The sequence below is a fragment of the Micropterus salmoides genome, unplaced genomic scaffold (assembly GCF_014851395.1).
Source record: "Micropterus salmoides isolate LMB-PRFRI ecotype aquatic unplaced genomic scaffold, ASM1485139v1 Ms_hic_scaffold_2, whole genome shotgun sequence".
Lineage (NCBI taxonomy): Eukaryota > Metazoa > Chordata > Actinopteri > Centrarchiformes > Centrarchidae > Micropterus > Micropterus salmoides.
This window is the reverse complement of record NW_024041150.1, coordinates 12,197,769-12,214,411: the sequence shown is the minus strand read 5'-3', so window position 1 is coordinate 12,214,411 and position 16,643 is coordinate 12,197,769. Positions and strand designations below refer to the sequence as shown.

The following is a 16,643-nucleotide window of genomic DNA, read 5'->3' as shown; positions in this document are numbered from 1 at the left end:
CAATTAGACCAGCAGGGGAATACTCTGAGGCATCTAATGAGCCCGAGTAATGAGGAACCTATAACACTTTGTGATATTTCACATCATCTTCTGGAGCTAGTGACTACATTTATAGTGCCAGAAGGGCAGAGGAAAGTCTGTCAGTTTAAACCTCTCTCTTTACGCAACTGCGGAAAAACCAGCGGCTGGAGGCAGGCAGGGTTTTTTAAAGAATACATTTTCAAGAATGAATTTTTCAGTCAATGTCAATGACACATTATGTCCAAAAGATGTAAAAGTATCAACTATATATAAATGAAATTATAAATTGAAGGATCTAAGCAACAGAGCTTTCGCCAGTTTTACCCCATAAACCACAACTCATCTTTCCTTCTCTTCTTTCAGTACTTATGTTGATAAATTTCCAAACCTTTCAGGCTGCCATTGGTTTCTATTTCTCTAAACAGATTATGAAAATCATGTTGCAAAGACTTTCTGAACAAATTGCCAATGTGGGTGATAATTCTAAAAAGTCTAATGTTGTGCCCATTGCGGCAGTTTTCCCCTGGTTATAGAAATAGCTGACCAGTCAGAGCATTGGAGACGGGTCTAAGAATAGGGCTGTCATCTTCATACATAGCTAGCAACATCTATGAAAATTAGTGACTAAAAATTTACACTAAAATGACATCAAGTGAGATGGACTCAGTTGAACAAGTTGCTGTAAGTCGACTTAGAGAAATAACAACTCTCAAATGGATATATTCTTTTAATCCATGATAAAAACATTAGGTGCTCCTAAAAACCGTTACCCAAAGCTGCAAGCCAACTTGGTGTAGCCTGGTTCCAGACCTCTGGATCGCCTCCTACATGGCTAAGGCTGTTTCTCAAAGCTGGAGAAACAATCGACCAATCAGAGCTTTGCAGGCAGGTCTTAGAATGGGGACATTGTCTTCCTACAACAGCTTCCATGTTGACTGAAAAGAACCTTTTGATCGGGTCTGTATTACACCAGCCTTAAACGTTTGTGCTGACTATTAAGATCTATGACATTCATTATTATTGTGTGGAAATTCTCATGAAATGCTTTACAAATTAAGCCCACCATGTCGTCTTCTTCCACTGGGAAGAGGATCCCTCACACACTGGATGTGTTGTTTTGCTGAGGTTTTGCTTTCAACTAAGCACCTTACTAAAATATTCAAGACATTTATTAAAAAGCTTAAGAGAAAGTGTTTTAACTGAAAGTCTCTCTGTGGCGGACTAAGCCTTGTGGATTATCTACCTGGCAGGGGTCGGCTGCAGCGATGGCCTGGCTTGCATTCAGAGCCAGCTGGCAGACGTCTTCCTGACCCATGATTATGAGATGGGTCACAATGAGGGTGAGGGAGGAGAGCTGGCGCTGGCTGGACGACAGGGCCGAGGTGACGGACAACAGCCAATCAGCTGCCACGGCTGGGTTATCTGCCACTTTACGCAGTATGGAGAGAGCCACGCTGAGCTCGTCATACCAGGAACTGAGAGGAAATGGCAATGGTGGAGCAGACTGAGTAGAAGGAGAGAGATAAAGAAATAAAAAACGACACGTTACGTCCTAAAATATGCCACACACACACACACACACGTATATGCATATATAAATATATAACACTGTGCACTGCCACACCTCTTTATTTTATTTTATCTGTGCAATGCATCTCTGTCTGCAGACTCATTGATTATCACAGTCCAACCACAGTCACAGAGGATTGCAGTAGCTGAAACATTTGTGCAGAAGAGTAACAAATGAGAACTCAAAGAATAGCAATAACCAGCTTGCTTCCAAAGGCGGGCATGACAGGAAAGGTTTGAGTACCAGCCTCAGAGTTACCTCTCTGGGCTTCTCGCTCTCTCTGCTGATGCTGCGCAGCAGGCTGTGGGCCAGGTCTTGGTTGAGGCTGTTTGTCCGCTGATCGGCTAGTGGCTCGATGAGGCCCGAGCAGGACAGGAGCTGCAGCACAGGAAGAACCAGGACTGGACTCAACCAGGGTGACAGCTCAGCCTGCCCAGGGAGTAGACTAAGTGCTGTGTCAATGGTAGAGAGCGAGAGAGAGAGAGAGAGAAGACAAGGCAGGCAAAAATCCCATCAAGTTCAAATAATCCATACGGACAAATTAGGTTGTAAAGCAGGATAATGAAGGAGGAGAAAATGAATGCAAATTAAACAACAGAGCAACAGTGGGGAATTAAACATGCTATCATGGGAAATAATGTTGCAAGGAAGGATTATTGTAGCTTTAACTATAATTTATAGTCTATGAATAAATCCCACTTTATTTACCACATTGGTTCCACTGAAATACAATGCAGTGCAGGTTAAAACTTTAGCTTGTAGGTCTTGTGTTTTCTTGATGATTTTCCCAGAACATATTCTGGCACTAATTATAGGTATAATAGGGACAATGTTCTGAGACCGTGCACATAAGTGCTAATGTTATTAGCGTAGGACGGAAAACTCACGAGAAAAATTGATATTAGGAGAATTAGCAATTTTATGAGAAGTCATAATATAAAAACAGGAAAAAAGAAAAAGGCTGCTATACCCCCCCAAAAAAAGCCATTTATTAGTCTTTAATTTGTTTCCAAATCTTTGTGTTTTAATCTCTGAGCTGTTTGGCTTAAGAACAGGCCCTGTTGAGGATTCAGCACAGTTTACTACCACCAGAGTATAAAAATCAACATCTCCAAATATTACTTTCTGAATTTATTCTAATAAAACCACCACTTTCTTCTTAAAAGTGGAAATCTCATACAGCACAGAACAGTAGCCATGATATTTTGTTGTACTGCAGTGAAGAAGCTGTCTGTGATGATTCCCAGTCACCCAGAGATATAGAGATATATAGTAATAACTGGCCAAAAGCAAGTTTAGACTGAAAGACTATGTCCACTAATGATGTCTCATCCTTAGCTGCCCAGTACCAGTCATACGTTTATTTAAGATGGTATTTACCTAGACTGAGGAGGCTGGTCTGCTGAGCTGCAGGGGCCTCCAGCAAGAGCAGGGCCACGCCCATCAATAGCTCGTCCAATGGCAGCCCCTACAAATAACAATGATTAGACACAGCACAAATAACGTTGGCACACATAATGTCCTGTAGTGCATGTTAGCATGTGAGATACCATTATTACCAGGTCCTGAAGGCAAAAATAATGAACTTGCTGTGTCACCTGTTGGCAGGCAGGCAGGAGCTGCTGTAACGAGTTAAGAAGAGGTCGGCAGTCTCCATTTAACTTGAGGCAGCGCTGGCAGGCACAAAGCAGCTGCAGAAGCAGCCCGACTCTCTCCGTCCTCCAGCGCTGCTCAGGAGCCAGGACGAGGCCCTGAAGCAAAGAGTCTATGAAGCCGCACAGCTCCAGCACGGCCTCCACACTGTCCACCTGTCGTTGGAGAAAGGACAACACCAACACCTCTTAATGCTTTCATTTTTTCAAGCAGCAGACCACATCCCGTTCACAACATCTGAGCCGGAGCGACACAAAACTACTACTGGAGTGAGATATGTTTTTACCCAGATTTCACAATTACGTGCCATTTCTTCAGGTGGTTGATTATTTTGATAGTGGCATAAGATTTGTTTGGACAAATGTCATAAGGTCACTGCTATATTAGGTAGGTAGGTTTACTGTCACAATATAACAAGTTATAGAGTGAAATTGAGTTCTGTAACTCCCTTCTGCTACATAGCAGACAATATACATTAATCCAGAATTTATTGGTAAACAGAAATAAACTATCATCAGTGGAGCAGAGCAGACGATGAATTAGAGTTTAAGAGTCTGATAGCCTGGGGGGAAAAGCTGCTCTGCAGTCTGGCAGCAGAAACTTCTATATTTCTTCCCAGAATGCAGCAGGGTGAACAGGCTGTGGCTGGGTGGGTACTGTCCTTTAGTATCCTTTGGGCTCTGCAGGCACCTCACCTCACCGATATCACTGATGCTCAGGAGATGGGTACCAGTGATCTTCTGAGCAGTTTTAGTCACCCGCTGCAGAGCCCTCCGGTCCTGGGCCGTGCACATCCCATGTTAGTGATGTTTCCAGTCAGGATGCTTTCTATTGCTCCTCTGTAAAAGCTGACAAGAACTTGGCGTGGGCATTTGGCCTTCTTAAGCTTCCTCAAGAAATCCAGTCGTTTCTGAGCTTTCTTCAGCAGCGTGGAGATGTGAGACGACCATGTCAGCTTCTCTGTGATGCTGATTCCCAGGAACCCTGAAACTGTTCACCTGCTCCACCTCAGCTCCACTGATGGAGACAGGAGTGTGTCTTTATCTTCTTCTTCCTAAAATCAATGATCAGCTCCTTGGTTTTGCGGACATTGAGCAGTAGGTTGTTCTCTGAGCACCCTCTACAAGATCATGAATTTCCTCCTGATATGAAGTCTCATTGTTGTTTGAAATCTGGCCGATGATGGTGATGTCATCCGCAAACTTCTCGCCATGTATGTACCATGTCCGTATTCTGCAGATACTTCCTCTAGCACTTAACTAGCACAATACGATCTGAGAGAAGGATCTAACCCAATGACAAATAGAAAAATGTTGTAAACACAACTACATATTTATTAAAACAATGTGATTAACCTTAAGGTTGAAATGTCACTCAACATTATAAGGCAGTTTAAGAACTGCACAGATTTCACCGTTTTGTTTTTTTGTGTTTTTAATCCATCTTCATCTGCTTATCCGGGGTCGGCAGCTCCAGCAGGGCACCCCAAACTTCTCTTTCCCGGGCCACATTAACCAGCTCTGCTGTGTCCACCACGGTGTTCGAGGGTTACCGCCCCTTGAGGCACCTAAGAACTTGAGACCACAGCTTCCCGCTGCGGCTTCAGCAATAGAAGCTTTGAACATTGCCCACTCATGTTCAATGTCCCCAACCTCCACAGGGATGCCAGAAAAGCTCTGCCGGAGGTGTGAGTTGAAGATCTCGCGGACAGGGGCCTCCTCCAGACGTTCCCAGTTCACCCGCACTACCCGTTTGGGCTTACTGTGTCTGTCCAGAGTCTTCCCCCACCCCCTAACACAACTCACCACCAGATGGTGATCAGTTGACAGCTCCGCCCCTCTCTTCACCCGACTTCCCAAAACATGCGGCCTTAAATCCGATGAAACAATTACAAAAATAGATGGTGCTCTGCTATCACATACACTTATGAGCATCCTTATGTTCGAACATGGTGTTTGTTATAGACAATCCATGACTAGCACAGAAGTCTAATAACAAACAACCACTTGGGTTCAGATCAGGGAGGCTGTTCCTCCCAATCATGCCTCTCCATGTATCTCCATCATTGCCCACATGCGCATTGAAGTCTGCCAGTAGACGCTTATGTATGGAATCCCCTACTGGAGCCCCATAAATAACTCCATTCAGGGTCTCCAAGAAGGCCGAGTACTCTGAACTGCTTTTTGGTGCATATGCATAAACAACAGTCAGAGTCCCCCCCCCCACAACCCGAAGGCATAGGGAGGCGACCCTTTTGTTGCAATGGAGTAAACTCCAATGTAGCGGCGCTCAGCCGGGGGCTTATAAGTGTCCCCACACACGCCTGGCGCCTCACACCCTGGCCAACTCCATAGAAGAATAGGGTCCATCCCCTATCAAGCAGTGCAGTTCCAGAACAGAGACTGTGCGTGAAGGTCAGCCCCACCAGATCCAACTGGTAGCGCTCCATCTCCCGCAAGTTCCGGCTCCTTCCCCCAGAGAGAGGTGACGTTCCACATCCCCAGAGCCAGCCTCTGCTGCCCGGGTCTGGTCCGTCGAGGCCCCTGACCTTCACCACCACCCATGTGGCAGCGCACCCAAAAATTTTAATTATTATTATTTTAATTATATCCTCTGTGATACAATATCATAAAAAAACCTCTAAATTAAATCTAAATAAGGACTTACTTGGATTTAATTTTGTGTGTTCTGGGAACTTTACTTTTATAAGCACTGTAAAAAACTACAAATGGTATTTACAGCACAATACCACACTGAATTACTCTTCATTTACCAATATTCTCGAATCAGAGTGCGTGGAAGACCAAAAGCAGGAAACAACAATGAAAAGGCCTACAGTATATAAACAGTATGTATATATGATACATATGATATATTGAACAATTGAATAACTATATTATATATTACAAAAAACAATTAATTTGAGTTACTTGACGCTGGCCTCTCACAGATTATTGCCTAAATTAACTCCAACATCAGCATGTCACCTGCATGTGTGGCACCAGCTGACAGAGGCAGTGCAGCAGGCTGTCAAACACTGGAGAGGTCTGTTGCTGGTCCTTCTTCTGGAGGACTGACCCAGCTCTTGGATATATGGGCAGCAGCACCCTGAGGAGATTGTGTCGCAGGAGGGCATGCTGGGCTTGCCTCTGAGGTTCACAGTACAGGTACCGCAGGAAAGGGACCAGCATGGTGATGTAGGCTGGTTCATTTCTGCAGTATATATACACATAGTGTGTTGATAAGCAACTCCAACTTTTAAAAAACACAATCCAGAGGCACCACATAATGTTGGCTCAATCTGCCTTCAAAGGGTCAGGCATGTGAAACTGAAACTTCCTCACACTTACGCCTTGAAAAGAGAATGATCCGTACTGTATGTGCCGTGGTGTGTGTCTGTATGTATTTGTCCGTACTGCATAATAAGAGCTGACAGTGTTTTGATGAGTTATTTGGCACAGGGTGCTCTTCACAGATGGCTTAGAAATTCATGCAGTGAAGGGGGGAGTTATTGGATAAAGGGTTCAAGGCTTCTGTTGCAGCCACGCTAACCTGTCAGCAGCCCGCTGAATGAAGTCATCAATCTCCAGCAGCAGGGCTGGCCAGCACTCCACTCGGTTCTCCAGGGCTGTGATGTATGGGTGAGGGCTGCTCCTGCAAAACAATGGGCCAAAGCAAAGGCCATGTTCACATCACAGATCTAGTGTCCCAGTTCTGATCCCATGCATGTGACACAGATATTACTAGATGTGTTGAAAAGGCATCACCAAAGTAATCACAATGCATATTGTAGGGAACATGACCAAAAATGTCAACTCTCATGGTGACACTAGAGGAGAAGTAGCCAGAGTCATTAAGAAACATAGTCCAGGGACCTTGAATATCTGTAACAAAACTAACACAAATCAAACCAATATTTGTGACCATCCATCTAGTAGACGTTGACATACTGTAGAAGATATTAAAGTAGATATTATAGGGTAAAATCAGAGGATGACCAAAGTCACCTCTGTAGCTACCATTGAGGTCCCAGAGGTCTGTAACTTTTACCACAAGGCTATATTTATTTGGTTGTTTTTAGAAATGAAAGCCTGTATCAGTAAAGGCATTCACCTGCTTGGATGCTGTGAGTGATACAGGAGGGTCGGAATGCTTTTATCCTACATATGCTGCTTGTGTAGGCCTGCATATGTAGGATTAAAAGCATTTTCCCCAATGCCCAATTACTAGTCACGGCAACCAACCGGAATGAAACGTATCAACGTACAAAAGCAACTCATACCTGCTGCAGCGTCGACTGTTGGCACAGCTTAATAAAATAATGAAGAGGTGTCTGTGTGGTCCTCTCTGCGATGACAGGGGGATTTTAATATTGTTTGAATAATTAACCAGAAACTTACTAGCCGCTTGCGTTGCATTCATTTAGGACACGTGTTAGTGGACTCTTCATATCTGCCCCAGTCTTTAGCTAAACTAAATAAAAAGTTTTCAGGCTGGCTTTAGAATCAGAATAGAACCAGCTTTATTGCCACGAAGGTTTACATACAAGGACAATGAAAGCTGTTGTTATTGATGACTCTCAATGTTCAGAAACTACAGACTTCATTTATCTTCATTGATGAACCTGACAAAGAAGACTAGCGTTTTTAAACTGTAATTTGCTTTTAGAAATCTGGTTGTTCTCGCTTTAACTGTGCAGGCATGACACCAGCAATGTTTGTCATTTTAACCAGTGGTTAAGCAGGGGTTAACACTAGCTACCAATAAAAGATAAGCTTCTAGCCTACATGAAGGTTTTGTACATGAACACGCTGATGGGGAGTAGAGTTCATTATCGAAGAGGAAGGATTTTGATCGACTTCGATTTTAGCCAAAACAAACCATTAAAGATGTCATATAGCGCTCATTTTCAGGTTCATACTTTTATTTAGGGGTTGTACCAGAACAGGTTTACATGTTTTAATTTTCAAAAAAAAACACTATTTTTTGTCATACTGCACATTGCTGCAACTCTTATTTTCACCCTGTGTTGAAGGCTTCGTTTTAGCTATGGAGTGATACATCTCGTCTCTAAATGATCTTTGATGGGAGTTGCACATGCGCAGTTCCTAGTTAAGGACTACTAGCCAATCAGAAGCAGTGTATGGCAGGCCCTGACAAGCTTTGGTTCAGCTGTACATGTCACCGAACCAGTTTTACAACCTAGAGTGGAGCAAGAGTTTCAGAGTGGCGCGTTATTAATTAGTAACACATTTATCTTTCATATGTAACGTTTTAACTGAGCTCTGTCTCACAGCAACAACTTTATGTCCACTGACTGCCTGCAGGGTATCTAATGTTTGGGGGTGAGGGGAGGCAGCAGGCACTGTGTCACTCTTACTGTGTGTGCTGCAGCTCAGTGTGTTTCTGCACCAGTGTTTTTGAGGGAGTGCCATACTAGCAGCTAGGCGAGCATTATGATGCGTGTTACAAAGTAACGCAGATAGGTTACAGAAGAAAAGGCTGGACTACAAATGAGCCGTTCTCAGGCAGTTCAGAGCAGAGTTTTCTGTGGGAGATGGGAACTCCCTTTGGGCTGGACTTTGGGCTTTTTCACTTTGCAATCTTATTACATGCACAAAAAGATTTATTTATTTTTAACACAATAAAGGAGAGATGGAAAATATATATATATATAATATTCATATTATATCTAAATGTTAATATTTGCTTATTATTTATAATAAAATCAAAATTTAAACCATAAACCTAGTATTTCTCTAGAAGTTTTCCTGTCCTCTACCTGTCCTGTGAGTGTAAACAAGAGACAGCCAATAGTCTTAAATTTGCAAACCCATTAAGTCCAGACAAAACACTGGGGTCAAATCCAAGGTGAGGTCTCTATGTATTGTTAAGATACCAGGCCAGAGGTTAACACAACAGGGTTGGTGTGTGGGGGGTGTAAACAGCCATCAGATCCACTTAACCAGTGCTTTCCATTAATCATCACATATCATCACATCCGTGTAGGAAGGAAGTTCAATGACTGAGCATGTCTGTGCCTGTGACAGCCTGCAGCGTGGCTTAGACATACTCAGTGGCTGGGTCCCCCCCCCTTCTGCTGTTTCTTCCCACTCTTCACATGGTCTAATCTGTCTGACCATCTCTGTCCCCCCTCCTCAGGTTCCTTGTGTCCGTCTCCAAACCCCCGGTTTCAATACAGCTCCCATCCATCAGCCCCTAACACCGTTCCCTACCTTTCAGCCGCCACACAAAGGAAGAGGCAGGAAGTCAGGGAAAAGACCTTTCTCCTTTCAGTTCAACTCCAAGTTCACAGCTGAACCGGACAAATGGGTCAGAAGATCTGTCTTCCCACTTCCTGGGCATGTCTGCATGTTACACCAACCTCTGAGGTGAAGTCTGGGTTTCAGACGCAGACCTGATTTGCTATTTGAAGGCACAACAGCAGGCAAACGTCGCTAAAACATTACCCTTCACAAATCTCCGGCAGCTGTCTTCAATCTTTAAGAGATAACCTACGATGATGACTGTGTTTAGGATTTTCTGTTGACAGTTTGAGTTTCTCTTTATGTTTTCTTTGTCTGTTCAGCTAATATTGCTATTGCTGCTCATGCCAACTAGATTTATAGTAAACAAAGCAAAACAGAAAGAGAGACACATAAAAGGGTCCCATAAATTAACATAGGTTGAACTCATATTTACATATTTCAATGTAAATATGCTCATTACCATTTTCCCATACCTGAGCAGGCAGGCCAGATACATTGAGTATGTGGGAAAACCTGTGGGGGACAGTCAGGGCACTAACTACACTACTACAGCCAGGCTAACATCACATGAGAAATGAAGCGGTGTGGCCGACAGAGCCCTGACCCGTCCCTGATCCTGCTGGGGGCTGAAGTGGCTCAGAGTCTCGGTGGCAGATTGCACGGGGCAGCGGCAAGCAGACGTTCAACAATGGGCACCAGTGTGCATCCTCCATTAATCCCGCAGCATTTACAGTTACCCAGCAGTGCCAGGCCCGACGACCAATGGCGGGCCAGACTGCCAGGCCAACGGCGCCACCCTGCTGCCCTCAACACATTCATCTTCCCACCAGGGAGGTTCAGGCTGCCAGACAGACGCAGACAGCAGAGACAGCGATGAAGACAGAATGAGAAAGAAAAAGATAATGGGAAGGAGAAGAAGTCTGTACGAGAGAAAAAAAAAGAAGGGACAGAGACCTGGAGAACGAGAGGATAAGAAGGATTGAGGGGGAAAAAAAGGAGGAAATGGTATCACAGGCAGAGAGAGAAACACGGAGAGCAGGAGGGAGGAAGGGAAACATGAAGGGAAGAGGAAAAGAAGAAAAAGGACAAAAGCAGCAGTCTTTTTATCACCCGCTGTAAGTGATTAAGGAGGCCCCCAGTCCTGGCAGAGGTGCAGATCCAAAGCTGGAGAGGTGGGGGCGGGGCTTTTAAATTTATACTAAAATCACATCTATCACACAGTCTTTTGGTTGGTCTGCTTTGCTTTCACACTACAAAGGTACCGCACCAAGCACCTACCTTTCCAGGTGGTCTCAGAGCGGTTATTTAGTTTGCGTCAGAGTTTGATAAACAGCTTTCAGTCCAGCCTAAAGAACCAAAGCTGTTACTGTTAAAAGTGTTACTTCTTTGTTTATGTATGGATTAAACAAATGAGACACATTGCGTTAATCAGTGGACTTAACTTTGGGCAGAATCAGGCTAACTAGTGACAATTTGACATGTTACAGTAGGAAACACACAGGTGTAAATAAGTAAATGAACAATGGCTTCTTCAGTTTTAGGGTCCTGGTATTGTTAATGTTATTTGTAACACCTCTGCTTTTGCTACTATGACAAGTCAAATTGTCTGCTGTGGCCTATGAGGGATTACCATTGACATTTTGGATGTACTCACTTTTTCACTATTATTTTCCAGAGGTCACATGCCGGTCACGGTGGAAATTGAACCCAGGTTTCCCACACCAGGGGCATGCGTCTTATCCACAAACTATTGCTTTGTTTACCGTACAACCTGTGTGACTGACTACTTTGACACTTTTTAAGTAATAGAAAAGCAATGGAAGGTTAAACTTACCAAATTGCAATACAACAGAATTAAGCTTTAACGCCGGGAATCCTCCCACTCCGGCTATAGTGCTTCTACTATGATTAAGTAGGCTACGTAGTTAAATGATTTCCTTTTGTCTCTGTTTTAACCGTGTTTATTGTTGTTTTACGATCGGCAGTCTCGACGGGGTGTTTTATTTTGAATGTTGACTGGATTATCTATGCCGTTCTGTGTCTCACTTCATGCCTGCTTCAATCTGCTCTGTGCTGCTTGACGCGGCTAGTGGCAAAAATAGACCTGCTACCTATTCTCTGTGGAGCGGAGCAGAGAGCCGCTTCTGGGACGCACTGCGGCCGCATCTGGTCGACTCACAATCGACTATAATGGCCTCAATCAGCTAATTTCATCATTCTGAAGATACAGGTACTAGTCAGAGTAGGGCTAGTTGTCTGAGGTACAGGTCCGTCTATATGCTTGATGTGGCACTACATTGTGCTATTAGAGAAGATTTGTATGAAACTGAAATAGTAGTTTAGCATTTAGCAGCGCTGATTCATGGTTATAAACTACCACAGGTGTTTCTAGGTAGCATGTCACAGCATGACACATATCGTTTGTCCAGTTTTAGCTTGAAACAAAAGGGAATGTTTGGAACATAAGGGAGGATGAATTTCAGCATTATTATATGGTGATTACCTATACTAGAGTTTTCCTCTGACTTTGAAGGTATTTCACTGATACTAGCCTACATTGACCTTTATTACCTCATTATTATCAGGTTATTAGCCCATTAATGTCACAATTTTTATCCAAATAGTGCACTGATGACATTTTTCGTTTTACAAGGCTAGCATATTGTGTCACCATGTAGTTTTGCCATGTTGTTATCTTTAAATGTGTTTCCCCATTATTACCCTTTGAGTCTGGTCCCTTATTACCCTGTTACAGACATTGCTATATAATGTTACCCAGATATACCCGTTGTTGATACCAAGCTATTACCTGGGGAATTATTCGGTATCATTTAATTATTACCTCTTTATTATCAAACTATTAGCCCACTATTACCATGATAATACCAAGCTGTAATGTATAGTGCTACCATAATACCCATAATCAGTTATCTCTTGGTGAGAACATATTGTATGAACACAGTCTCTGGAATTTGATTTCACCACTCGAGTTCAAGACATGTGAAAGAACCCTTCGTCTTACCAATCCAATAAATTGGATTGATGTAAGGTACCGCCGGAGGTGGCGTTCGCCTGTCAAGGGCATCCTCTCGTCAACTCCAAGTTCCTCCTCCCAGTCCCACTCTCTTTAATCAGTCTATATTAGAAAAAAGAAGGTCCTGCAAGTCATGTCTTCTTGTCTCTACGCATGTAGAGAACTCCACTGATCTTACATGTTAAGATCAGTTTACTAGTCATGGTTAGTACAGTTTAGTATAATGTCTTGTGGCTCTGGAGGAGCTTTGTCGAGTCTGAGACCATAACCCTGATCATGTCATTGTAACTACACACGTTATATCATAGGTCAGGGGTCGGCAAATAAGTCTGACATCCGGCCAATTTTTCTTCAAGCCGTTACATGGCGGGCAACAACATCATTTCAGTCAAAGTATTTCATACCCTTGGATAGGCCTACTCATGTGCACGTTTAGCTCAGTGGGTAGAGTGCGGGACTCCAGTTGGAGGAGTTGTATGATTGATCCCAAAGTCAGGTGGACTTTTTTTTTTTTCTCCCTTGTTAATTAGCCTATAAGGACACTTTTTAACATGCTCGCAAAAAAGAATGTGCTGCAGTGTGTGCGCGTCCCGGCATTTGATCCGCATTCATAAACCTATGGACACTAATTTTCATTTCCCTGAGGAAATTCAGGGGAATCCAATCACACGTTGACTGACAGTTTTTACAGAGGTGTGTTAAGTAAGCCAGAGACTCTTTAGGATGTCCTTCTCAATAAACTCAATATGAAGCATTGCTGCAAAAAATGACCACCTCTTGCCAACCACTGTCATAGGTTGTACAAAACAACAGTCAAAAGCAAATGATACAGACAATACATTTTTTAACACTGTACCAGACAACACACAGGCACTACACAAACAACGGAACTGTGTAAATGACAAATACTGACCTGATAGAGTAAGGACAGGTGAATTGTGTGTCTCCGTCTCTCTGGTCTGCCTGCATCTGTAGCAGCCGTCCGATGACCTTAATCAGCCCCTGGACATTTCTGTTCACAGTTCAAGTCAAACAGAAACACAGGATGTCAAGAAAGACTCAAAACACACTGACGGAACAGTTAGACTTGTGGGAAATAAGCATAGTTGCTTTCTTTCTGACAGTGAGATCAGAAGATCATTCTCAATTGGTCTGTGTTCAAGTACAGAGCTGATGTGGTTACCCTAGCTAAGCATAGAAGCAGGGCTAAACGGCTAGCCTGGCACTGTGAAGTGAAAAAATACAACTACTGACATCTCAGAAAGAAAGCCAAATATTATAATCTACAGAATGTTTGATTTACTTGGTTTAAAAAGCAGGAGAGCCCTTCAAAACTATGAAAAAAATTATTGATATGTATAGCACTTAAACCCTTAATAATCCCTTTCAACAGCACCTCACAGTCCTGCGGAAGATGTGCAGAGGAAGACCACGAAATCTCCACAAATCACACATTAGAGGGAGAGAGACACAGCACCAGCCGTGCCGGTGTTATACAATACAGAGTTGCGCATGAACTTTGTGGGACTTTCAAATCATTTATCACCACTGATGAACCCCACAAAGAAGATTATATAGTTTTTAAACAGTACTTGGACCCGCAAGAAACCACGACATGCATGCAATTGTCACTGAGTCGGTGGACATGCACAACTTGGCACAAGACCGGTGAATGGCACGCAAGCAGAGCAGAGAGAAAATGGTCAACAAGAAACCTCAGTTTAGCAGTTCTGCAGTAACTAATGAATAGACTGCAGCTTCTCAAGATTAAAGTGGAGCTACCGTGCTACCGTTTTTCTTTGCACTGGAGTAACAGATTTTTTTAACATCTGACATATAATCACCATGAAGCTGGTATAGCCAACTTGCTTGCAAACATTTGATTATTTAGCCTACACATCCAGCAGACATTCAGCAACGTGATCATTCATTTGGGGTCGTGTCTGTGTCACCTGATGAATGTTAGTCCACTCTCCACTTCTTTTAACTCTGTTTTTGGTCTCCACCAACTCCTGAGAAAAATAGCCGGCTCTTTAGCTGCTTAACGCTCCATTATGTTCAACTGCTAGTCTCTCACAGTGTCCATCTGCTGTTTGGTGCTGAGCAGGTAGTTTACTTAATTAGCCAGATCTACTAAAGGTTTGCGTGAGTAAAAACGTGTGCAAACTTGATATCACCAGCAAATTAACAGGTAAGCTGATCGACTAACGGTGTGCACGCAGAATGACGTCTTCCAAAAGTGCAAGAAAGCACCTGTTGTTCATTTACTACTTTTGCCTTAATGAATATGCAATTTGGGGGGGGGTTCAGTTTTATTGTGCAAAGTAACAAGCCTAAAAGCAGTTTCATGTGAGTGCAACAGCATCTGTATTTAATACATTTGAAAGGAAGGTACAAACCGCCAAGTGTTGCGCAGAGATGGCTGCTGTTATTGTTGCCAGAAGAAAAGAAGACGTAGAGAAATTAACAAGATAATATTATTCTATATCCAATATATAGAAATAAAATTATTTTATTTATTCAAAGAACTATATGAATTGAATACTTTTATTTTTCTTTAGCTTTGGCAATACGGTTATTAACATATTAACATTCATGCCAATAAAGCAATTTTCATTTCGACCTGACTAGAAAGTTGCGTCCAGTACCCCCAGCTGCAGTAGTGCATGGATCACGCGTCAAATTCATCCAGCCAGAGGGAACGATCACCAACTGTTGACAGGTGTTCTGTCGATTTATGCTACCTATCGAGATGTGCTACTTAGTAGTTCTGCGCATCATACGCATGCACAGAACCGCTAAGTGGAGAGAAGAGAAGAGGAAGATATTCTGGCAGTAAATGTACGGTGTCTGTTACAGTGTGTCAGCTTCTCAAGACCAAGAAAAGTCTGTTGTTTCCCACCTGCTGGAAAAGTGAAGCCGGGTAGCGCTAAGTTAGCTAACATCTCCCCTTCTGACTGCGCAGCTGAGCAGCTTCTACAGCAGCTACAGAGCTTCTATGGAACTAAACATTAGCTCAATTTATAGAAAGTAACCGGAAGCTGTATTTTATTACTGTCTACTTGTCCAATGTTGAGAACATCAGTTACAATCTGAGAGTAAACTGGTGTAGCCTTCTTTTTGGATTTTAATGTGCAAATAAAATGCACCTCAGAGAGGAGGAGGTTTCTCATGTTGCACACAAAAGGCAAACATGAACAACCGTATCTGTAACGATTCTGATGTCATATTAACAGGGTTTTAGGGGGTGATGTCCAAAACATGCTGTGCAATAAATGTTAAATCACTGTGGAGAGCATCATATCCAACCAAATTACTTTCCCCAAATCTAAAGTTTGTAGTTCCTCCCCAGTAGACTGATCTTTTGCTGTTGGTTATTTATTATCTGCTCTAGCTTTTCCAACTCTTTTTTCAGACATATGGTGAAAATAATGGCCCAATGTGATGTCAAATTACATATTGGACCCCCAAACCCCCCACCACCCTGACCATGACCACCAACACCAAAACATTCATCTAAAGCTCACATTAAACTGGGAAAACACTGAAGTTTTAAACTATTCTGATGTGCAGCGTGTGCTCACGGACACAAGAGCAATACTGCTGAGACATGTTGTTTGGGGTTCTATATTCAGACAAAAATTTTGCTTCTCCTCCGCTGCTACAACTCCATCCTAGGGGAAACGCTGCGCTTGTGTCTGGGTCATTCCAGCCTACTATAGCTGTTTCTGCTGGGGATTCCCAAAGCAGTTTTTTCAGGTATGCTGTCCTAACTACTTAGTGCAATCTCAGGCAGGATGGGCAGGTACAGACGATTTCCACATAGTCGGGACACACTGAATGAAAGAAACCAAGGTTTTTACGCGGTGGCTGCTTTCCCTCCTGACTCCATAGTGGAAACCATTAAAACACGCAAAACCCTCATTTAAATACTGCCACCTCTATTGTGTTTGCACCTGTTGTCATCTACGCAGTAATTAACAGGTACTACAATTACACACGTAATATTTTAGAATGCACACATACTTTAGTTCTCTTTATTCGGAATGACTGGTTAGGCAAACTTCTCCACTGGTGGCGTGTGGATGCTGCACCT

General features: G+C 43.0%; 1 protein-coding gene across 1 annotated transcript in view; it reads right to left on the bottom strand.

Annotated features, from left to right (window-relative positions):
- The window catches only part of focad (focadhesin), a 52,362-nt gene that overhangs the window by 25,777 nt on the left and 9,942 nt on the right, over positions 1-16,643 (bottom strand). The window contains exons 5-11 of the mRNA XM_038731034.1: positions 13,461-13,559; positions 6,797-6,898; positions 6,232-6,457; positions 3,190-3,399; positions 2,972-3,059; positions 1,850-2,043; positions 1,265-1,525 (exon numbers count right to left, since the gene is read on the bottom strand). Of these exons, the coding sequence (XP_038586962.1) occupies positions 1,265-1,525; positions 1,850-2,043; positions 2,972-3,059; positions 3,190-3,399; positions 6,232-6,457; positions 6,797-6,898; positions 13,461-13,559 (1,180 nt within the window). The remainder of the gene's footprint in view (positions 1-1,264; positions 1,526-1,849; positions 2,044-2,971; positions 3,060-3,189; positions 3,400-6,231; positions 6,458-6,796; positions 6,899-13,460; positions 13,560-16,643) is intronic.